Source organism: Haliotis asinina, chromosome 6, assembly GCF_037392515.1.
Source record: "Haliotis asinina isolate JCU_RB_2024 chromosome 6, JCU_Hal_asi_v2, whole genome shotgun sequence".
Taxonomy (NCBI): Eukaryota; Metazoa; Mollusca; class Gastropoda; order Lepetellida; family Haliotidae; genus Haliotis; species Haliotis asinina.
Genome location: NC_090285.1, coordinates 30,220,384 through 30,246,111, shown reverse-complemented (window position 1 = coordinate 30,246,111; position 25,728 = coordinate 30,220,384). Strand labels below are relative to the sequence as shown.

Below are 25,728 nucleotides of genomic sequence, written 5' to 3'. Positions count from 1 at the left end.
CATCTTAATTTGTTCTGTCTGTTGAAGTGAAGTAGGTAATATTTATTTGAGAATTCATAATTTCAGAAGTGTGACAAAGGCGGTAATGTACGTTACATTTCATGTATACAATGCTCATGTAATCCGTTTAAGAAACAAACACATTTGAATGCTTCATTTTGAAATAGTTGCGCAGACTACAGTTTCTCAAGTGTCGACTTTTATCAATGTTTTTGTCTCCAAACATTTGTATTTTGTGAGTATCACACAAACCAGATGATGTGGTTTGAAATTACATGGTTACAGTTCTTAGCTGAAAATGTAAGTGCCCTTTGAATATCTCGATTGCAACTCATTTTTGCTTTATATTCATGACAGTTATTTGTTTTGGGGTTTTTTTATCACCAGAATATTCTCCACTGCGGCATGGAAGAGGAAACTAGAAGAATCACTTTCAACGTAACGTACATTGCTTAGCTACATTTTTGGAAACTCGATGGATTACTTTGAGTCACAAAATGATATATTTAAAACAAAGATTACTTGACAACACTTCTTGTATATTATCAGGGAAACCCTAACTCTGCTGTAGAGTCTCCCTGGTATTATGTACCCCACTCTGAAATAAACCGATGGTTAATGTACATTAACTATAATTTTCGACTTTTGATATGGTCAGTCCAATGGAACTAGCTGCCAGAAAGTCTGAAATCATGTGACAATTTCTCGGGTTTTAAAACTCTTCTCAAGACCAGTCTGTTCCGGGTGGCATACCTCTAAAACTCTTTATTAGCCTACCTAGCTACGCCTAAGCGTACGCGTGCCATTCAACGTACACGTGGATATTGCGTTACAGATTTGGCTTTATATTAATAACTTTATGCATGCGACGTTTGTCAAGAGCGTTACATGATGCTGAAAATCATTTGTTCTTATATCGCATAGAAGTTGTGTGTTTTAGTGTGACAATACTTTGAGATCTTGATCCTGATCCACATATGATATGGTATTAATTTCTTTTGTCTGATTCGTACGTTGAAGTGTATGTCACAATTCAACAAATTATACTTTCCGATCTCCGCACAATTTAATTGTATTTTGTCTCGTTTGATTGACTTTGAATGTGGTATAGTATCCGTCAGTCCATGTCATATGGTCTCTGATATCACACACCATTAAAATTTTTCATACAGGCCGAAGAAGGGAGATAACCGCTCCAGGGGCCCTTGTGCTTATTTGTTGTCTTATTTTTATGGCTAAGGGTCTCATCCAGAACTTTTGATTGCGTGTTGCGATATGGTTAATATAAAAAGATCTAGCGTGTTAAAAATGCTTCCTTTACCAAATCAAATTGAACAACATGTATGTCTGTGCGGATCTATGATAGTGTACTTCCGGCTAATGGCGGCTAAGCTTATAAACATTGAATAATTTATGTTATAATCGACGGTGTGTAGAATATGCCAGGAGGGCGCCGGATATTGTCGAGGATTCAGTCATCCTCCTCGTATCCCTCGTCTGTTCACAAAGGATCGGGAGCAGCTGGAAAGTGAGAATTGTCGTTTTTAAGTTCGGGAAAAAGTGATGAATAACCCCTCACATTTCGCACAATAATAGCTAACTTGACTTCTGCTCATGTCACACAAAGTATTTACGCTGACAAGGCTGACAAATATTACTCCGACAAGTCAGCTGGACGGCCCAACAGTACATAAATGAATAACCAAGTTATTGGTTGTAATTATATTCAGATGTTCTTTTAAAAGAGCACAGGAACTTGAAATACTCGTCTGCGAGAGAGACGGTGAGAATGAAATCACCAGTCTATTATATATGGTCTCAGTGAATACGAACAAGTTCACGATGTATTTTTTTATTAGTGGTATTCAGACTACTTGTATGATATGCAAGGGTCAAAACTTCAACTCTTCATTTTTAAAAAAATTATGTTCACATGAACTACTCGTATGGCACATGATTAGATGTAGGCTATATTTGCACAAGGTGGTTTGTCTACTGTATTCTCAGTATTTCCAAATGTAAGTTGGCTTGCTTATCACAGTTGTAAATAATTTTGGAAAGAGTTCCCCTTGTACCTCTTTTTACAAACAATATTTCCACCTTCCCCTGTGTAATATGCCAACACTGAATAAAGTTAATTAATTGGGGTTTTTTACCTGTTCTAGTTTATCAAATGTATATTTAGGGTGAGGTAATTTTTGTGAAATTTTGATAGGGTGAGGGTCAGTTTGTAATTTGGGCTTTTTGGGCTTTTGATCGGGGTGGGGGGTACGAGTGGAACTAATACAATAATTTTAGTTAAATCAACAAAAGTAAAGCAAGGTGTTTGCAATAACTTGTCCTTTACGAATATAAGTCATCAGCTAGTATATGTTTACATGAGAACTAAACATTTCATGTTATAAACAGACAGAAGGTGATATACATTATTATAATGTAAATTTGTATCCAGAATTAGTTGAAAATACTTAAAGGTCACATGCAACGTAAAACACAACTTTGCAGATTCTGATACCTTTCGGTATGCACTTACCGAAACAAATCATAAAAATGCCAATTCAACCTATAAAGTTGAAAAAAACGCGATGAAAAAAAAGTCCGCGAAATCGGAGTTCAAACGTTTCACTCAATTCCCCCCAGCGCTGGGGGGAAAACTGGTTTCAATAGCTGTGCTGCGCTGCGTCCATAACTCATGCACAGTGAATAGGTTCGTGGAGCTTGAAACAGTATGCATGCCCAGCGTCTGAGGTCGTGAGCAGTAGTCTAATCTTGGTTGTGTACACAAACAAGTAAATAATCCACTCGTTACGTAAAAAACCTTGTTGATTGTGGTAAGCAGTCTCTGTCACAGAGAAAGCTCAGTGTCTGGTTTATTCACACCTATATGTCTGCCTGCCTGTCTGCTAAAGACAACATGCAATACACAGCTTCAATCATTGACCACGTGCAATTTGAACTTAACACCTATCAGACTATACGACATAAAGAAAATAAGATGATTTATGACTCGTGCACCCGAGTCCCTTGTCTGCCACATTATGTAACTAGGCACGTGTGATACACGTGACATGTTTTTATGTCTGTGGGTTGCAAACAAACTACATTCATTTTTTTCGGATGACTGGATCTGACGGAAACTGGTGCAAACTCTTGTCAGCTTCAAGTCCTGCTTTGTACTTGGACGAACGACAGTTTCCAGTTCACCATCTCTGCTGAGATAATTTTTGATTGGATTGAACGAAAATTCAGAGAAGATGTATTTTCCAAACCCAACATCTCCATATACATTCTTCATGGATAACAACTTCTTTTAGTGTATATGATTTTGTTTGACAACAGTATATGAATCCATTCTGAAACAACGCATCAAGTACACAAAAAGAAGTTGTTATCCATGAAGAATCTTACTTTCTTGTGACTGGCTATACTTCTAACATGCCCATCAAACAGATCATCTGTCTGTACACACAATGAACCCTCAGCATATCAGCAAATGAAACACACAATCGGAAGCCGTCGTTACACTTGAGTGCATATCCACCCGCTATGACTGAGTTCGGTCTTCCGAGGGCTTCGTTTCGGGGGAAGTAAGCCCAAGTACAAAATATTGCACTTTTGAACCGCGATTGTATGCTTATAATTTTGTTTATTTGTTTTTTTAAAAGCAGCAATGTATATTATATGTCATGAATAAGTGAAAAATGTGTTTTAATTATGTTTGATTTTTTGGTTGCATGTGACCTTTAAGAGCCTTCATGCTCATACATCATGATATACATATGGTAATGTCATTTGCTCAAATGATATGCTAAGTATGCTGTTTGTTTCAGCAGTAATGGTGATGATCGTGAAACCAACATGATTCCACTGGCATCAATGGTTGTGTTGCCCAAACATGCATCTGTTCCTGAAATCCCGGGAGACAGTAACCTGTACTTTGAGGCAATGCTCTATGTGTTTGGAATAATCGTGATGTGTCTACAATACATCAACTTGTACAAGACTGTGTGGTGGCTGCCCCATTCACATTCAAGCTATGCTTTGGTAAGAGGTCAATTTGCCTGTACTTGTCATGTATACCAGAGCAGCTCATAATCATATGTGTGTGCACTGTTTGAAAGGCATAAAAATATATGACACTGGTCAATTTCATGTGTCATACTGAGCTGTCTCACACACACACACACCTGTTAAATTGTAAGTGTAAAGATACTGCTAAATCTTGTACTGATTAGCCTGTATTTTGTATAGTTCCTCAGTCTGTTGTTGATTGTGTCGATATTATATTTTGATGGTGTTAATATTTTATCTTTATTATGTTACTGTTACAGAACTTCTACCTGATTGACCCTTACCTGGTACAGTTCCTCAGTCTGTTGATGAGCAGGAGACTTGTGGCATGCTTTGTACAGGAGGTACTCATTGTGTACAATACTGATGAGTTGACATGGTTATGATGGTATGAAAATATCCCCAGACTACTCATGATCCTGAGGTCCTTTTTGTTAAGTATAGACATGATACCTTAAAAAGATCAGCGTTAAAGATCATCCTGAGTTTGTCGTATCATTGGGGTTTGTTTAATTTATTTTAATATAGCCTTTCCATCAACCTCTTAATCTCTAAATGTTTTAGAAATATTAAGGGAAATGTCAGTACAGAATGTTGACCAATACCTTGGAGATCCTAGTTAGAACACTGCTGCAGCAACCCATACTTGTCGTAAGTGGCAACTAATGGGGTGATCAGGTTTGTGGACTGTGTTGATGCATGTCATCATATCCCAATTGGATAACCCACTCCTCATCTCTTGGTTGTGGTTCAAGTGTTTCAACCCAAGTCTGTTGGAGATAAACTTGTCACATTCCTGGAATCAGGGGCCGAACATTAGCCTCTGATACTACTTGCATGTATTTGGGAATGCAGAGTAAGGTAATTGTTTTTCTGTACATGGTCAGTTTTGTTGCAGTTAACAGATGCCATTTGTAGAAAACCAGTTGTTTGCTTCAGAAGAAGGTTGATGTTACAGGTATATGGGAGTCGGACATACAAGGGTGTACTGTTTTGGCTGGTGCAGTTAGTGAAGGTTGTGGTAGTAGGGACTGTGGCAACTTTACTGATCTACACAGGCTACCATGTTGTCATTCAGCACTCACCGCTGTACTGCCTCTTCCTGTGCTATCCGTAAGTATTGTCTATACTTCACAGACACTTACATCCTCCTGTGCTGTCTGTGAGCATCCATCATACATGACAAGACACTTACATCTCCCTTTGCTGTGTGGTTCCACCATACATCACAGACACTCACCACCTTTTTGACTTTAATGAATTAAAAAAAGAGTTTGTATTTGTTAAAAAAAAAGTTGGATTTTGAAACTTATCTCTCAGTAGCACTTCTCTCTCTTGATTCGACACTGAGTGGAACAATGTTAACCACTAGCTACCCATTTGACTGTCCCTAAATCATTATTCTCTTACTTGTCGCACTTGTGTGTGGACGTGTTTGCTTTGCTACAACATGGAAAGGGCTGACCAGCAAAAAAATGAGGAAGAAATGTTCGCGGTGCAATAAGGTGTTCTTCATCTTTGACCAAGTCGTGGGTAGTGGTTGTCAAGAGTGCTACCACTCCTCAGTATACTTCTGCACAGCACAACCTAGGATCTACGCTCTCTATCTCTCACTCCACATACCAGTTATCTCAGCAAACTAGCTTATCTACTTCTGTCAAGAATCAACTTATCTCTACGCCTGACTGCCCAAAGTGCATGCTCTGCATGCTCCCATCGTTCTTCCCACGCTGACAGGAAATCATCTACTGTAAACAGCCAAATTTTCGGGACCGTTTAATTTCCACAGTGACAGGAAATCATCTACTGTAAACAGCCAAATTTTCGGGACCGTTTAATTTTCGCGAACTTCGCGTCAGACTTCATGGCGCAAGAATAACAACACACGATAACATAGATATATCATACACTCTGTTCAGGTAAGTCAACAACACAAAAACAATATGGGTGTCATTGCTCAATCACGTGTCACCGCTGGGCTAATCTGGATTAACACGGCTCAATCACATTCTATTTTCATTTCTCTAACACCTAATTAAAAAGGATTAATTCTGAAATCAATTACATTAATTTTTTGTTAGATCACTTCGCAAATCTGTTTATTTTATAATAGCTGAATGGTCACGCACCTGCGTGTCGTGTAAAAACATTCAGAGACGCCCCTGTAACAAGATCACCTCGCGAAAATAGGAAGGCGTGAAAAGGTTTAGTGACCATCACTCGCGAAAATTTAAAGGCGCGGAAATAAAACAGTTTACAGTATTTCACCGTGACACTGGTTAGTGGTTACTTCGCTATGTGCTTCCCATTCAGCGAATAGAAGTGTTATTTCTTGCGTTCAACTATCTCTGTCTTCTTTGTGAAGCAGTTCACTGTGTCACGTGTGTCTGCCTACACCCTCCATCTTGATTTTTTGCCAGAACGTTTCTTTTCGCTGAATCGTCCTTGTCAAAACAGTCAGACTGGCTCCCTATAGAACATCACTTGCTGAACCAATCTTCGTCGCAACATTAGTCCTCAGCATTTCAGCATTCGCCAGATCGGTTGTCTTCCAAACAGATGTCCCCCAAATGGACTTCCTCGAAACGTTGTTTGCTGAAATGGCAGTTTACACTTGAGCAGCAGCTTTCACTGAAACAGCATGTGGTGAATTGTCTTCAGGATTTGTTCAATGGATAGACCTGGTAGGTCTACTTAACAGCCGAGACCCCACTGTTCAACTTGTTCACATTCAAGTAAGCATGCACCTCCTTCTACTTTGTCGATATCAGCTCATCATTTGAAGTCACATCCTCAAATTATGTCTTCTCATCAGCATAGGGCTTCGTCTTCTACGCACTTGACCTGTCAACCTAGATTTCTTACATGACTGACCGCTGCCTATCGTTCAAGGTCCAAGGATCATCGTTCTCGTTGTAATACTTCCCTAATCTCATCAGTGGGTTTCATTTCATGTGTCTTCTCCTGGTCCATCTCCCTTTAGACATGGATGTGGTTTTACAGGCAGGAATTCTACTCAACGGGGCTCTGATTTTAGATCTCACTGTGCTATGACTCCTGCTTCCTTGCATATCTCATTCTCAACTCGGATTCTACCGTATTCTTGGACTCCTGCACAGGAAACTTCTCCTCCTCCAGATGTGGCTGTGATGCTGAATGCTATTACTACTGCTTTGAATCAGCAACACACAATCTGCTCATTTGACACGGAGTGCTCCTTCTCTCAGACCTGTTTTTGTGCCTAGACCTGGTGTCTCAAAAATATTTGGTTGTGGATACCCAAGAGGGAATTTTGGATTTCATTGACAAACCTCAAGTCTTAGCTTAGATAGTGGAGAAACTCTGCTTCCAGTTGTCATAGACCAAGGACCATTCTTTTTCATAGAGATCCTCCTTGGGGTACTTATAAGCATCTAAATGTTCTTTAAATTCTTGCGACAGTTGCGACAACTATATTTTTTCAATAAAAATATGTACAAAACAAAAAACATCGTTTTTGTCTTGTGAGACCACCCTTACAGGGCCCTGGCCCCGTGACAGCCAAGAGCAGGTAACTCTTCAGACTATAGCCTCCAGCAAAACACTTCCTTTTCTGTCGCCCGCCTGTGAAGACGTGCTACAGCGTTCAGAGATTCTTGCTTCTCAGAAACAAAATACAAGTACTAAGATGAGTAACACAGAGACTCAAACTGTATGTATGGTTTCTTTATTAGATGCATGGACGCCTTAGGAATCAGTTTTTACAGTTACTCGTCAAAATGTTGTAACTTTTTTGCTGTCCCTGTTGGTAGCCATGTGGCTGGCATGATGGTGGAAGGCAAGCTTTTTTCCCGCCAAAACTTTTAAGTTTTTAGGGTGGTCTTTTCAAAATAAGCGTTGTTTGCTATACTATTTCATGTATTTTATTAAATACTATTTCCATATTATTTCCAAATTTACTACAATTTGTATAAATTTGTCGTAAATTATGGTGTAGCCGCACTTAGCTTTTACCTTAACTACATGGGTAGTTTTAGTTATTTAGCTTTGCGCCCATGCATGTTTTGTTTCATTTATTGTTACATTACCCAACACTAGGGGTTATTTGTTGCTTTGCAGTTTAAGTCCTGCTCAACATGCAAATCCTCTATCCCGGCCAAGGACCTTCACAATGTATGTCTAAGGTGCCTGGTTGAATGTCATCATGATGACCAGTCATGTGATGTGTGTGCTGGATTTACCCCCCCAGACAAGAAAGTCACAACATGCTGACTTTTTGTTTTACTCCAACTTACTTAAGGCGGGGGGTGATATTTGGGCTCAGTGGTTCGTCCCTTAGACAGGTTAGGGAGAAAATTGCCGAGGTTCTACCTCAGGTTTCCATTCCTGTGTCGGAGCCCGACCCCTTGGAGTTTTGGCTTCCCGGGGAGGCGTTCGCGCCTACTAAGGTCACAGAGACGAGGTTGCGCATGCTCCCATCGCTGGTTGGGAGATAGTGAATCCTCTCCTTTCGGGTACCCGGTCGCACTTTGATCTCCTGGAGATTAGCTGCCGGTATCAGTTGGATGAGGATTCACTGTTTGAACCGCTGGTGGTGGACGAGTGTGTGTACGCCTCGGTCCCCCTGGGGGGGTCCCCCTCTTCTTCCTTGGCCTCGGCCAGGCAGGGCCGGCGGCTGCCGCCCTTCTCCACAGCCGCTCCAGCACTGAGGTCCGCCTATCGTTCCTTCGAGGAATTGTATAGGTGTGCGGCCCAGCAGCTGAGAGTAGTGGTTCATTCAGCTTACCTTTCTGGTTTGCAGGGGCAGCTGTTGGACCATGGGAGCGCTGTCAACGACTCTCCGTCGGCAGTGTTGGGCCGACAGCTCATCTGGTGCGGGACAGCATTAGGTGCTGTGCCAACCAGATGATGGGCGCCGTCATGGGGTTGCATCGGCTATGGTTATCCATAGCTAGGTACTCTCCCGCTATCCAGCAGGCACTCCTTGCTCTGCCCTACAGGTTGGGATCTTCCCTCTTCCCTGGGGCACTGCAGGTTGTGTGGGAGGCTGCGGAGGCTGTTAGCACTTTCAAGGACTCTTAGCCCTTTTTAGAGCAACCCTCCCCGGCTTCGCAAACGGCCTCCCACTCTTGCTTCGGCTTACCCTTCGGCATCGGTGAAGGACGGTGCTAAGTGGACTGCTCCACTGCAGCACAAACGGAGCAAGAGGGAGAAGGGCAAAGGCAAGGGGCCTGTCTTGCAGCAGTCGCAGCAACAGCAGCCTTTTCGGGGCAAAGGGAAGCCTGCCCCGGCTTCCCGTTAAACATTTGTCCAGAGCCTTTGGTGTCCCCTGCACAAGCAGGCGGAGAACTGCCGAATGTGGGGGTACATTGCCTTGCGCCAGAAGTCCCTGTAGGCGGCAGGCTGTCACTATTCCTTTCGGAATGGCAGGCAGCCACTTCAAATCCCTGGGTCCTGTCCACAGTCAGGGATGGCCATTTGCCACAGTGGAAGCGAGACCTTCCATGCTTCTCAGGGATTCGGCACATGCCGGTGCCGTTCTCCCAGGAAAAAGCAGAGGTCCTCCGTGCCGAGGTCCAGTCGTTACTGGACAAGGCAGCCATCGAGGTGGTTCCGGAAGGTCAACAAGAAGACAGGTTTTATTCCACGTACTTCCTTGTGACCAAGAAGGACGGACGGTTCTGACCTATCTTGAATCTCAAGGGGCTGAACAAGCTCATAGAGGTTCTGTCCTTCAGGATGGAGACACTGTGTTCAGTGATCTCTTCCCTTTAGACAGGGGATTGGCTCACGTCAATCGATCTCAAGGACGCTTACCTCCATGTTCCGATACACTCCGAGTTCAAGAAATACCTTCGGTTTTCGTTCGACGGGAAGTGTTATCAGTTTCGGGTTCTGCCCTTCGGCATCTCCACCGGCTCAGCTAGCCAGGTCACAGGGCAGGTGTTGTCATCCGTACCTGGACGATTGGCTTTTGAGGGCTCACGGGCTCCTGTTATCACACGATGCCACACAGAAAGTGATGGACATCCTGTTGAAGCTCGGCTGGATCATCAATCTCAAGAAATCAGACCTGACCCCCACGCAGGATCTGGTGTTCTTGGGGGCACAGTTCAATACGGCACAGGGGATTGTTTCCTTAGCCCCAGACCGCATCGTCAAAGTTCAGAGAGCTGTTCTTCAGTTTTTCGAGTCCCCCAGGGCCACAGCAAGAACTTGGCTTCATTTGCTGGGCACTATGGCGGCTACAGTGGATGTTGAGGATGCGAGGTTGAGGATGCGACCCATTCAACAGGCGTTAGCCCAGTTGTGGTCCCATTCGGAGAGCTACGAGACTGTTCTCAAGACTCCCGCTTGGTTGATTCCTCACCTGCGGTGGTGGATGGAAGTCGGAAATCTGTCCCCTTAGAGACGCCGACACCTTCCCTCTCGATTCAGACGGACGCCTCCCTCACAGGCTGGGGGAGGCGTCCTGGGAGAACTATCAGTCTCGGGCCGTTGTCCGGAGTCGCCTCCATGCAAGAGGAATTCCTGCACCAGTTGCAGACACAATTCTGGCTTCGCGGAGGGATTCGACAAACGTTCAATATGAGGATAGATGGGCCTGTTATGCGCGCTGGTGTGTCGACAGGGAGATTCTCGATCCCTTTTCTGCAGATCTAGTATCTGTGTAGGAGTTTTTACAATCTAAACTGGAAGCTGGTTTGGCCGCTTCTACAGTTAGAGGTTACTCCACGGCAATCTCTGCCATCCACATTCCTGTTGATGGTGCATTATTGGGGCAGCACCCTCTAGTTCAGCGCTTTCTTGCAGGCGTGGACAGAATCCGTCCGTCTGTCCGGCGGATTAGTCCCCTGTGGGACTTGCCAGTCGTTCTTGATTGGCTGTCCGGTCCTCTTTTTCACAATCTGTTGGCTCTGTCCCTCCAGCTGTTGACATGGAAAACTGCTTTTCTTGTGGCGGTAACTTCTGGCAGATAGGTAGGCGACATACACGCTATGTCCGCCAACCCTGATTTAATGGTGTTTCACAAAGACAGAGTGAGCATTCGATTGCCAGATACTTACCGTCCTAAGAGAGATAGCACCTTTCACGTAACGGCGCCTATTGAGCTCCCTGTTTTCATGCAGCCTTCACCGTCCGGTACCTCTCTTCGACGTGCTCATGTCTTAGATGTCCGTAAGACCCTTAAGGCTTATATCAAACGAACAAAAGACATTAGGAAGAATGATCAGTTGTTCTGCTGTTATGGTGGCGGCAAGGCTGGCCTTCTGGTGAACAAGCAGACCATATCTAGGTGGCTTGTCTCTGCCATTTGTTTGGGATACACCTCGAAAGGTCGTACGCCTCCTGAGGGTTTGAAAGCTCATTCGGTTAGGACTGTGGTGACGTCTAAGGCATATGCGTCTGCCTTGCCCATTAAGGAGATCTGCTCCGCGGCTATTTGGAGCCGACCAAGCACGTTCATCCGTCATTACCAGTTAGACAGACTGTCAAGCGAGCTTGCTCGGTTTGGCCAGTCAGTTCTCACCAGTGGGCAAGGCACGAGTGCCCTAGCCGATTGAGCTACCCTCGCAATTGATGAACGATCATTTGACATTGTAGCTGCAACAAGTAGACTGGTGGTGGTGTCTTACTGTATACTTTCCATCTTACTGTCTGAGTCCTTCCCTAGCACCTTGGCCGGTGGAACTTAATATATTGGTCGCCTGTCTTGGCTCCCGTTTTTTGGAAAAAAAATGGGAGGGGGGGGGGCAATTTTTTATAGGCACCCTACGGCTTTCTCGTAGAATGGTAGGGTTAGACCGTGTAATAGCCTGGCCCTGGTCCGCACCCCTGCCGCAAGGCACAGAGAGGTCACGTGACCAGGTAAGTTTGATTCCTTGTTACTATCAGTTTGTAATAAAGGTTATCATCTTATGTCAAGTTTATGAGCAGACAGAATGCCTCTCCCTAAGATCAGTCTTTAGGAGTCTGTCTTATGCTTATAAGTACCCCAAGGAGGATCTCTATGAAAAAGAATCGAACAAACCTGTAGAGGTTGCAGATTCTTTGAATAGAGTCCTCCTTGGTGTACGGCCACCCACCTCCCCACATTCTGTCTGTATTGCTTACAGAATGGAAGTGTTTTTGCTGGAGGCTATCGTCTGAAGAGTTACCTGCTCTTGTACATATTTTTATTGAAAAAATATAGTTACAACTGTCACAAGAATTTAAAGAACATTTAAATGCTTATAAGTACCCCAAGGAGGACTCTATTCAAAGAATCTGCAACCTCTACAGGTTTGTTCGACTTTCTTTCTCCATGAGACTTTGTGTCTATTACCTTCCTCCCATGACCATATATTGCTTGTCTAAATATATCTTTGGATCATGCCTTTAAAAGCCTTAAGAGGATTAATGATAGCTTGTCGTCACTTAGATTCTCCCTAGCGCAACCCACTCCCATGGATTTGAGTCATTGTAAATTGCTCCTTCAGCCTATGAGGATGAAGAGGTCTTGTTCAGCTTTCTTATTTGAGGATGGAGCTATTCATCACTCTTTACATTCGATCAGTTTCATCATCTCAGCGGTGGACGTGGTTGCGGCCTCAGTGGAACACTCCTTCACAAACCAGGATGCTTACATCAGGAGCTGTATGTCCCTTATCCTTACTTGGCCAGCTGTCTCACTTTTTGGGATATCTCCTAGCAGTTCGACGTCACTGTCCACTTAATTTGTTGTCATGGAATGACAGGGTTAAGGCTGAACTTTTCCATCAGCTGTTGTCTGCAGTCTTTGTTTAATGGTATGCGATAAAGGTGGATCGGGACACTCAATTTCAAATTTTGGTGGAATTGTTGAAACTTCAGAAATTCCATCTGTAATATTCCATGATACAGAGAAGGGCGCTGTGCTTTTTGCCATCTCATCTTGAACCGTGTCACTGCCCATCAGGGCTTTTGTGGCCATTCATTTTGCACTAGAGGTAGCCGACCTTGGGATTGGGAGTGGAGTTGACAGTGTCAGTCTTGACCTCCAAGATGCATATCTTCATGTGCCCATTCACCAGGACTCTCAGAAATTACTACAATTTCTTCAGCTTGGGTTCCAGTGCTTCCATTTAATTGACTTCCTCCTCCTCAACTCATCAATGCTTTCAGCCAGACACACTCTTGGAGTCACAATTTCATCGCAGATGCGCTGTCCTGCTCTGACTGGTCGCCTCCCATGGAGTAGTGTTTGAACCCACAGATCTTTCAGGAACTGGTCTTCCTGTTATCAAGGCCCCAAATCGACCTCTTCGCCATGCGGTTCAGCCATCACCCCCTGATGTTTGTCTGTCTGATACCAGACCAAATAGCATGTGATCTCAACCCTCTGTCGATTTCGTGAGAAGGTCTCAGGGCCTATGCTTTCCCCTTTCCGTCTCTTCAACCCAGAGTAATCCAGAAACTGTGGGTGACCAGATAGATTCTACTACTTTTGGTCATGCCTTACTGACTAGTCAGGAGTTGGTTTGTCAATCTCGCACATCTCACAGACCTAAACCCAGTTCATCTTCCAGACTGGGACGACCTTCTGTTACACCCTTGCTCGGATCGGCGTCAAGCATCCGTTCTGACCCTGCCACTGCATGTTTGGTGCATCTGCAGAAGTCCTTAGTCACCTTGGAGTATTTTTGGAAGGTGGCTATAGTAATCACTTTCAATCACTGAACCTGCTTCTCACAGCTTCCAATCCCCAAGAGACATTGGCGTTAGTGTTTGTGATGGCTCCCCATAGCAACTGATCTCTTAACATGATTATGGTGGTCTGAATTGGTCTTTTCATCCATCTCCAGAACCTCTAGGTCAAGGATGTCCAGTTTGGTCCCTTTGTTCTCGCACAAGAGCTGTCTATGGCCTAACAACGCAGATAAGGATGATCCCACGCAGTTGCTGTTTCCCTGTGTTTTCTGGAATGTAAGTCTGAAGTGTTTGTCTGCCTTATGTTCTCTTTGCTTATTTTTTAGAGCTACTTCACTTAGCTTTATACTAAGACAAGGAGATACTACCACTTTGGTTGTTGCTTGAATCTGGAATACGATTCTGTATCCACAATATTACCTCTACTTTTAAAGCAATTACATCAGTGTTATGTGTCACTCCTAAATTCCTGTGGATTTCGTTGCCAGGCTTATCCTTTGACTAAGCTTATGTAAAGGAGTGAGGGTCAATTTGATGTTGCCTGGAACTGAACATGAAAACTGTGAGTTTCCAAGTTGTGCTTCTCTTTCACCTCCCTCTGGTCGGTGTCTGTAGGGTTCTTCTTGAAGCAGGGGCTGGCCCCATTAATGTCTCTGGCTTTAGTTTACAGGAGTATGTTGACATCATGGTGAAGTGACAGCTTTTTCTCGCTGAAAGGAAGCTGTCTTATAATGATGGTAACATGGAATGCATGGTTGGATGGCCATGAGAGGCCTAGGGGAAAAAGTTTACATCGTCCCACTCAGTGTCAAATCAAGAGAGTGAAGTGCATAACGTGAGATATGATAAATATATAAGCATACAATTTGTACTGAAATTTTCAATTTTGCAGTGAAATTATTTTGACTTTGATGAATAATTTGGTTTCCTTTAAAGAAATCTTCACTTTGATAAAAATGTTTATTTTGTCATAAATTTGAATATGAGGCATCACCACAAATGGCTTTTCACTCTAAATGTCTCTGTATCATGGATGGATGCATCTGGTAGTCTGAGACTATTCTAGCTGTTCATTGCCTTGATCAGCTGCTTGATCAGAGGTAATTTTAGTGCCACCTGAAACCTCTGTCACCTGAGTTGTTGAACAAAAATGCCTCTGTTTGGGAAGGGATACATATATGTGTGCAACGTTCACAGTTTACGATCAAAAGTTATCCTGTATCTGAAGATATATTGGTCATTGGTCCTAGCTCTTAGGTAACAAAAGTTTTGAATAATCATGTTTGGTCATGATTTTGTTGGCAAAAGTCATATGAACAAAGACTTTTCAACCAAGCATGAAATCTCCAGCCAAGTGCTGACATGTTTTAGACGGATGATGGTACACAGTGTTCTCCCATTCCCACGGGTTGTGAGTGAGGGAGAGTGTCATAATGCTAGGTCTGTCTGAGAAAATATAATATGCCGATGTTTTCATCTGATTGTTTTGCTATTGCTTGTTGTTGTCTTAACTATCTATTTTATCATGTTCCAGACTAGCTACATATCTCATACTGTTTGGACCTACACTGAAACCACTTTACCAGAGACAACATGCATGGCCTCGTGTGGCCACATATGGGGACAAGGGTGTGGCCAAACACCGCCCCCTGGAGAGAGAGTCAGTGCTCTATCACAACTGTACACTTACACCAGACATTGTCAGGGAAGAAGTGGAAGCACTAAAAAATGACTTCAATAATCGAGTGAAGCAAGTTCTTTTTAACTCCATGCTGACAGCGTACTATATGGCCTTTGTACCTCTTTGCTTTGCACAGGTGTGTATCTGAACCTTCACTTTACTGGAATATTTCTGATAAGGGTAATGCTATTTTTTGAGGGCATTGTCATTTGCAGAAGCCATCGGTCTTTTCAACTGCCATCCTTCGTTGGACTGTTAATGGAAGACTGAGGACTTCTGCAAATGATAATGCCCTGAAAAATAGCGTTACCGTTATTATAGCTAAAATGGATAGAATTTTTAATACTATAAGAATAAAATTGGCATTGACTGCATTTATTGTCACAACAAATGATGGAGGTCACTGACACTCATTTTACCCATATGGACACGTCATAGTACAACACAGACGGTGTCACTATTGAGAGAGACACCATTCGACCTTGACCTTTGCCCATACTACCATGTGACATTGTTTCAGTACTCAACAAGGTTAGAGTTCCAGAGGATGCTTTCATTGCTGCATGTTGTAATTTATGGTACAATTGTTATGGTTGGCACAGACTAGATAGTATATAACAGCACAGGTTCATGTGATGAATGTGAGTCAGAAATATCGCCAATAATGAACTTAAGTTCAAACGAGCCGTAGGCTGAGGTACTTATGATGGCACCTAACAATGGTCATGATAATGGCCCATCGTCAAGCATTTTGCGGGCATTATCAAGTTACAGTGGCCCGCTCATTTCTGATGAGTGTGGGTGTTTTAGTGATAATTCTGTCCATTTTAGCTATAATATGTGGGAATGTGATTTTATATCGGCTTATTCTGACACACAGTAACCATGTGGTATTAACATTGGCATGTGATGTGCATGTGTTTGTCATGTAACACAGGATAATATCATTGAAGGACTTAAGATTGTGATTTCTGTGTGTATTTCCAAGTAGTTAGATTCAAACCTGCAAATGATAGTTACGGTATTATTGCTCGCACTCTGTACAGCTAGGACACTTTCAACACAATATTTTGATAACTGTCTTAGGGAACATCAAGTCTTGTCTTGTCAGAAAACAGTAAAACAACATGTTTTCGTATCATAGCATGATCAAAGCTCACTAAATTCAATTATTCCCTATTGTATAATAATTATATTTATAATTATTTCCTATTCAGTCAGGGTGTAAAAGTCTAGTTCAGATACCCATGTCACTGGTGGCATTCTGCCATATGTAGAAAACCTTTACATTTGTAAGGTTTTCATCATGTTGATGTCCCTTTTGTTAATTTCAACCTGCAATCTAGAATGTGCAGAACAACTGTGATACTTGCTGGGTAAGTTGCCATGGAGACTGGACAGTGCCAGGTTTCTCTTGTTGTTGTCGTCGTTGTTGTTGTTATTACTGTCACTTTATTCTTATTGGATTCAATCATTCAGTTGAAACACTGTTTTAGTTTGCCAGCCATCTGAGGAGTTGATTATTCTGTGCGTGGATTCCAAGAAAGATGTTCTACTTGGTACCCTGTGTTTACCAGCATTGTAAACCAAAAGTCACTGTGTTCTGTAATCTGATTGGTTGAAAAACATGATCAAATGGTATTAGATTCCCGGAAACTGAAAGACTATTCACTGCGCATTGACCTCGCAAACAATTGTTTTGTTGAGTCATCAACAGTGGTGACGTCATTCAAATCATATTGTGACGTAAAGTCAGAATGACGTCACAAATGAGCAACTCCAGACGTTACCATGGGAACCAGCGGAAACGGCCTGCTGATGACACTTCACTGCTGTACCCGTACTCGATGTAAACGAGTGCAGACAGTAAAACCCTTTGGTTTACTTTTGTGTTTACAATGTCAATAAACATCATGTGTTGGCCAATTTCCGGGTGTTATTGAGTATTTGAAGCACAGGAATATTTCATTTGAAACCTCCGGCTGACGCTGTCGGTTCCAAATGCATTCCCGTGCTTCAAATACTCAATAACATTTGGCCAACACATGATGTTTATCTCCTAAGTAGAAACTAAACAGGGTCTTTTGCCTGCACTAGCCAGTAATTTTATTTGGGTAAATCCCTAGCATTGTCACCTTGTATTTTTATCACATTGTGAACACACCATCAACAGTTTATCAACACTTGTGTCCAGTAGGTACGGAAATCCAAGGTCTGCGAGGCCAACATTTAGTTTTGAACTTCTCTGATGGAAGACACAAAGGCACAATGATCATTGTTTTTAAAAATACTCTCATTTCAAATTTACATCATTTCCAACAAACAGTCAACATACATCCTCTTGGTAGTGCAAGTTAAATGCACTTTTACCTGTATATATATTCTGTGTCATGCATTATGAATGTGCTAGCTGCAACGATCAGATCACTCAAAATGCATGTGCAATAATATCATACAGACTAATTCAAATGCAGCATGGATTAAAAGTTCCGCAGTTAAACATTCTCATATATTACAAATGTACTGCATGAAATTTTTTACCAGTATATTTGTGTTGTCTGTAATTTTATTTATTCATTGATTTATTTTAACTTTGTGGCTTTATTTTGTATCTGATTCACCAGTATTTGGTGCTTTGATGATGTATGTTTTACTCACAGGTAGCTTGATATTTGTTATAAATAATGCATTCTTCTGCATTGTCCTTAACTAAATATCACTGTATGGGTTCTGTCAGTTGTTGCCCTATCAGCAGGTTGTCACTGTTCTTGCCCCATCAATGGATTGTCAATTGTTGCCCTATCCACAGGTTGTCACAGTACTTGCCCCATCAATGGGATCTGTCAGTTGTTGCCCTATCAGCAGGTTGTCACTGTTCTTGCCCTATCAGTGGGTAGTCACTATGCTTGCCCCATCAGTATCAGATTGTCACTGCTCTTTGTCCCATTAGTGGGTTGTCAGTTGTTCCCTTATGAGTAGGTTGCCACTAATCTTGCCCTATCAGTACTTTATCACTGTTCTTGCTCCATCAGTAGGCTGTCATTGTTCTTGCCCCATTAGTAGGTTTGTCACTGATTTGCCCCATCTTTGTGCTTTCACTGTTCTTGCCCCATCAGTAGGCTGTCATTGTTCTTGCCTCATAAATTGGTTGTCAGTTGAAGCCCCTTCAGTAGGTTGTCACTGTTCTTGCCCCATCAGTGGGTTGTCATTGTTCTTGCCCCATCAGTGGGTTGTCACTGTTCTTTCCCCATCAGTGGGTTGTCATTGTTCTTGCCCCATCAATGGGTTGTCAGTTCTTGCCCATCAGTAGATTGTCACTGTTCTTGCCCCATCAGTGGGTTGTCAGTTCTTGTCCCATCAGTGGGTTGTGCGTTGTTGCCCCAACAGTAGGTTTGTCACTGATTTGCCCCATCAGTGTGCTTTCATTGTTCTTGCCCCATCAGTGGGTTATCAGTTGTTGCCCCATCAGTAGGTTGTCATTGTTCTTGCCCCATCAGTGGGTGGCCTGTAGGCTTCTGCCACAATGTCTGGTTGGGGTTACCTGGATATTAGGTTGTCAAAGGCTCATGACATGTAACACACTTCTCTTTCAACTACATATACATGGGATATTGTTCCTTTATATGGGTATTGATGGATACACTCCTTGAACAAGGTAATGACCTGATATTATTCGTATTATGGTCGCTTGAAATGGACATGTGCATTTTGATTTCATACCTTGTTGTAGTATTTACCAGAATCATTCCACTTCAGTTAAATTATCACTGAGACTCTTTTCAATGCTTCACTGTTGTTTTCGCAAGCCTTCATGCAGAAGTGTGTGTCTAAGATGTGACTCAATGAGGCTATTTATAACATTTGATGATATTACAGCTGTATTGCAGATGTACCAGTTTCAGTATGATTGGACTTGTTATCATTATACACTGGATAATTTCTGCCAGTTTACAAAATAAGTGAAATATGAAGGGGTCACAAAGATTGAACTGTTTTTCATCTTGTTGATCAGCATGAGGATATATACTAGTGGTTGCTCTTAAAGTTTGTAAAGCAGATATCATGAACTAGTCAAGATATCTGGCATATCATCTGGGTACATATGGGGGAAGATTCACGAACAAAAGCAACAACCAATCCTGGTGAATTGCTCTTGATCAGTACCCCTTTAACTTGATATGTTCAAGGGTATTACAAGTTAACTGTGTCCCTCAAAAAATGGTGGTCAATTTATACAAAGATAAATAGGTCCAACTCCAGCCACTATGTCTTACCTATTTGTCTGTTATTGATTGACTTGACTCACCTGTAACAAGCAGACATATCCATAACACTCTGAGTGTCACCACATTAGTGGGACTAAATTAGTTATGACTGATTAATATCTATGGATTATTTGCCATAAAGCTTGGTTCACTGGTAAATTGATACAATTAATTAACCAAAATCACTTTCCTGATAGTAAAATCCGTGGCTATATTGGCATCAAAGAACCCAAAGTTTACTATGCTTACTATTTGTGAAATAGTTCTAAGTGTATGTCTGTACTGTCATTAACAGGAGCAGCATGTATGTTTGTTATGTTGGAGTTTATGTTGTCTTTAATACCATTGTGTTTAAGTTGTAATTTACTTTATTTACTTCTTCTGAAAAATTATTCTGTTTATGAGAAAATACAATATGTTCCCAAAGTGCATTATATTTCAGTCTGATGAGATTTCGTCATATATGAATGTGATTTACCTTGTTGTGATTCACCAGGTAAATATCAGTCACATCAACCTTGTAGTAGAGGTGAGAAACACAGTAGTCATGTTCTGTTGGTTAAATGTGTATCATTGTACCCTTAGTGGATGTCTGCTCATAATGTCAGTCTCTGGATTGGGTGGTCAAGTCTTGATTATTTATAGCCTTCATACAGCAAGAATATTGGTGCATGCAGCAGTAAGCACCAAACAAATAGAAGGTTTTACAAATCGGTTTGCCAGCTAGCTGAAAGAATCCCAATCAGACATATTTTAAGTGTTCTAATGGTCCATTACTTGTCTGCATGAATGAATGTTTGTATTTTTTTTTTGGTGTTTTTCAGTTATGTGTGGTACCATGTGGACTATATGTACTTTACTGATCTAGTATACATTTCTAGATGTGTGCTACACATTTAATATTTCTGTGTTACTCACATACATTACATAAGCAGTGACTTTAAACATGTCTCAATCGCAGTGAAGGGCTTGACTGAAAGGTGTCATACCAGGCTGCTGTCATACATGTTGAAGAACTACTATGCATTTATACAAAGAAAATAGGGAGAAAGATGAGTTTTGTTATTGTCTAACTGCAACCACCATCTCTCTCCTTCCACAGAACACCTTGTACTATGACACATGGTGGGTAGGACAACATGTATGTCTCACCTGGCTCAGTGCTTTTCTCATGCTCATTGCCCACTTCCTGTCACCTCGCTACCTTGACCTTCTGCACCGATGCGCCCTTCACCTTGGTCGATGGCAGCGTGTGGAGGGACGACATGCTCATGTACCATATAATGCGTAAGTAATTGTAATGTTATGTGCATATGCTTTTATTATTTCTTATCTTGATACAATATGTCTAATTCCCTCTCTCCTGTTGCTTAACTTAGATTGAAAAATGTGGTTCTTCCGAAGGTTTAGATTTGGAGCTAACATCCTCTTGAGCACCCTTAGCACTGGTTTAGATCTACATCAAGTATGGATATGGTTTGATGGCATCTCATTATTAATCTTTAAGTGTCAACAGATGAAGTATCAGCACAGCATCATTTTCACATCATAGGTGCATCCTTTGCCAGGAGCAATCCTTATAACACTGTTGCATCTTTGTCAAGGGGTACCTATTTGAACCACTGTGTATAGTGTAGCACTGCAACATGCACACAGCAAGAAGTGAACTGCAGATAAACATTGGTATTCTGAGAGGTTGCTGGGTTCTTGATGTAATTGACTTCACGTTGCCAGTCAGGTCCTCAGGGCAGCACATCTATGGTATACCACTCGTGACCATTAGTACTAAAGAGGGGAGCCAAGACCTGATGATTTCCCTGTACAGACTGTTTATGATGTTAATATACATATGGTAATATAACTTCCTCAAGACCTTATTTGACATGTTCTGATAACTTAATAAAGGGAAGTAACTTACTGGCAAAATGTTAGTGAGTATGCCATGGTGAAATATATTTTGGGTTCCAGCTTTTAGAATCAAATTGAGATGAAATGTGTAGTGTGTTGTATCCACAGATATATCACTGGAATTCTGTTCTGTGTAACAATGACACTCCTATATGTGCCTTGTCAAAATGTATAGCCCCGGTATGTCATTTAATAATCCCATTATGTTTCAGGTGGTCAGAGCTGCAGGTATGGCCGCAAGGTGCTCTAGTCAAACATGTCAGGGGGTTGTTTAAAGCTGAAGGTATAAATGTCACAGCTGAACCTGGAAACAGCATGCATGGCAGATTTTATGTAAGTGGACATTGTAGTGTGTGTGCTTGTACTATTATTACATACCTACTTTTTGTAAGAGTGCTTTAGTTCACATGACATTATTATTACATAAATCCTTTATTGAACAGACTTTATGGATAACAACTTTTTTTTATTTTGTGAGTGTGGCATTTTGATACAGATTCTTGTGCCATTGTGAAACAGTGTGAATTTGTAAAGAAACTATCAAAACATTGCACTCACAAAGTAGTAAGTTGTTATCCATGAAGTTTGATCAATATTGTATGTCCAACTTCTAAAATGGAACTCAAAGACATTATATAAATGTTTGTATTGAAGCACATGGTTCTCATTCTTTGATATTCTTACAAACAACTATGTTTGTCATCTGTTGCTGGTTAATGTAATGCATGTCACTGCTGTTGTAAGACATCTGTCATCAACTCATTTCAGAGTGAATTATCATTTACATCTAGTGCATGGTACAGTCGAACCCCGTTTATCTGGACGTTTTGGTTTCACTAAAAAATCGTCTGGATAGCGAGATGTCCGGTTAACTGGATCAAACAAGCAAAACATGAAAATTAGGTGAAAGCAAAAACATTTTCATATATGTGTATCAATAAATCGACACTCAATAGTAATAACAGTGAATCATCATAACATATACGTGTACCGATAATACATGGAAGGCGGAACACATGAAGCATGTGGAGCTTCAGATGGTAAGTTAGATGAAATTGATGACGAAAAGTCTCCATTTTGCCAAATGCATATTCTTTTTCTTTAAATTTCAACACCCTAAAACATATGACATCGCGTCGAACTTTTGCTGTCTGCTGAAATTAAACTTCCGGACGGGATCACATGACTTAGATCATGTGGCAGGCTATTTTTAACTTGCATCATGACAGATAGTAGGGGTTGATTTATAAGTGTTATATACAGTACAATTATAGTGTAGTTTACTTTAATCCTACTTAACATGTGTTTCCGTTACTGATGAGATGTTCTCACACGCGCCAAATCCTAATGAGCAACCCGAGTGACACGCGTCACTAGTGTTTTGATGGCTAATTAATCAGTTCACATCAAATGCCTTCCGGTCACTTTGTTGTGCGGTAAACGATAGTAACGTGACACATGCACATGAACGTTGCACAGATCTCCCCTTCCGGATAACTGGATCATTTTTCAATGGAAATCGATAGGAATGGTTTGAAAATTCGCCCTCTGGGTCCGGAAGCGAGGACAATTAATGAACGTAAGTTTCGCTTCACATAAAAATCGTCCAGAAGGTGGGGTTTCCAGATATGTTGGGTCCGAGTAAACAGGGTTTGACTGTAATCAGTATTACAGTATCACATCTACCCCTACCCACACGACTGGTCATTCACCCCCCTCTGTCCCTACCCACACAACTGGTTATTCTCCCACCTCTACCCCTACCCATTCAACTGGTTATTCTCCCCAACCTCTACCCCTACCCACATAACTGGTTATTCTCCTACCTCTACCCCTACCCACACAATTGGTTATTTCCCAACTCTACCCCTACCCACGCAACTGGTTAATATCCCCAACCTCAACCTCTACCCAGACAACTGGTTATTTCCCCACCTTTGCCCCTACCCACACAACTGGTTATTCTCCCACCTCTACCCCTACCCACACAACTGGTTATTCTCCCACCTCTACCCCTACCCACACAACTGGTTATTCCCCCACCTCTACCCCTACCCACACAACTGGTTATTCCCCCACCTCTACCCCTACCCACACAACTGGTTTTTCTCCCACCTCTACCCCTACCCACACAACTGGTTATTCCCCCACCTCTACCCCTACCCATGCAACTGCTTATTCTCCCACCTCTACCCCTACCCACACAACTGGTTATTCTCCCACCTCTACCCCTACCCACACAACTGGTTATTCCCCCACCTCTACCCCTCTACCCCTACCCACATAACTGGTTATTCCCCCTACCCAAACAACTGGTTATTTCCCCCACCTCTACCCCTACCCAGACAACTGGTTATTCCCCCACCTCTACCCCCTACCCACACAACTGGTTATTCCCCCTCTACCCCTACCCACACAACTGTTTATTCTCCCACCTCTACCCCTACCCACACAACTGGTTATTCCCCCACCTCTACCCCCTACCCACACAACTGGTTATTCCCCCTCTACCCCTACCCACATAACTGGTTATTCCCCCTACCCAAACAACTGGTTATTTCCCCCACCTCTACCCCTACCCACACAACTGGTTATTCCCCCACCTCTACCCCCTACCCACACAACTGGTTATTCCCCCTCTACCCCTACCCACACAACTGGTTATTCCCCCACCTCTACCCCTACCCACACAACTGGTTATTCCCCCACCTCTACCCCTACCCATGCAACTGTTTATTCTCCCACCTTTACCCCTACCCACACAACTGGTTATTCCCCCACCTCTACCCCCTACCCACACAACTGGTTATTCCCCCTCTACCCCTACCCACACAACTGGTTATTCCCCCTACCCAAACAACTGGTTATTCTCCCACCTCTACCCCTACCCACACAACTGGTTATTCCCCCACCTCTACCCCCTACCCACACAACTGGTTATTCCCCCTCTACCCCTACCCACACAACTGGTTATTCCCCCACCTCTACCCCTACCCACACAACTGGTTATTCCCCCACCTCTACCCCTACCCATGCAACTGTTTATTCTCCCACCTCTACCCCTACCCACACAACTGGTGATTCCCCCACCTCTACCCCCTACCCACACAACTGGTTATTCCCCCTCTACCCCTACCCACACAACTGGTTATTCCCCCTACCCAAACAACTGGTTATTTCTCCCACCTCTACCCCTACCCAGACAACTGGTTATTTCCCCACCTTTGCCCCTACCCACGCAACTGGTTATTCTCCCACCTCTACCCCTACCCACACAACTGGTTATTCTCCCACCTCTACCCCTACCCACACAACTGGTTATTCTCCCACCTCTACCCCTACCCACACAACTGGTTATTCTCCCACCTCCACCCCTACCCACACAACTGGTTATTCCCCTCCACCCCTATCCAGTTTCTCCATGTGTATTCGCCAATATGAAGACAATAGCCACGTGGGGGATAGTTATAGCCCTGTCGTTTTGTTACTATAAGTTGTGTTGCCTTGAAGCTTGTGTCAGCTCCATACACAATCAGGTGTAAACTTTCTTTATGACTGTCATTGTTTTGTCATTTTGTTACTAACTACTTTGAGTGTGGTTTGTTTATTTTTGCAGTTCCTCTTTCATAAGCCACTTCGGGTGATCAACTGGTTGCTCATCTTGGCCTGGTTGCTGGTGGCTTATCAGTTTTTCCGCTTGCTGCAGTGCATGGAGTGGAGTCACATAATCTGCCTGGCTCTCATCCTGTTCTGTAACTACTATACATTATTTAAACTGATGAGGGACCGCTTCATTATGGCCAAGTGTTACAAGGAAGAAGAGAACATCAACAGCAACACCTAGCCAGTCATCACACTGTGGGGCAAGGTAGCAATCATAGTTTTTGTGGTGGAATATGTCAGTAATCTAATAAAATGCAGTTTTTACAATGTACTTTCTGTCTGTTTTTTGCTATATCAATTGTCTGACCATGTGCAGGATAAAGTTACTGATCATAACACATGGGGTCAATTTCTTACAGAACAGCAGTGTCAGTTCAGATTGTGTCAGTTCAGATATGGTTCATATGAACTTGAATCAGAACCTGGATGTACCACATTGAAATAACACATTGACTAGATGAGATAATGAGCAATCCACTTGTGTGAATTCCC

At 42.5% G+C, this 25,728-nt stretch overlaps 1 protein-coding gene across 2 annotated transcripts; it reads left to right on the top strand.

Moving 5' to 3' along the window:
* The first annotated feature begins 1,175 nt into the window (after nt 1–1,175).
* LOC137286439 (transmembrane protein 39A-B-like) lies at nt 1,176–25,508 on the top strand. 2 transcript variants are annotated; one of them, XM_067818303.1, is made up of 8 exons: nt 1,176–1,528; nt 3,831–4,044; nt 4,332–4,415; nt 5,030–5,184; nt 15,254–15,536; nt 20,768–20,952; nt 21,786–21,906; nt 25,190–25,508. In XM_067818303.1, exons 1-8 carry the CDS (start codon nt 1,440–1,442, stop codon nt 25,415–25,417), a joined length of 1,359 nt encoding a protein of 452 aa, XP_067674404.1. In that variant the 5' UTR covers nt 1,176–1,439; the 3' UTR covers nt 25,418–25,508. The 2 variants fall into 2 exon arrangements, with proteins under 2 accessions (XP_067674404.1, XP_067674405.1); XM_067818304.1 differs by having other exon boundaries at nt 1,317–1,528; nt 3,834–4,044; nt 25,190–25,507.
* Nucleotides 25,509–25,728: the final 220 nt, after the last annotated feature.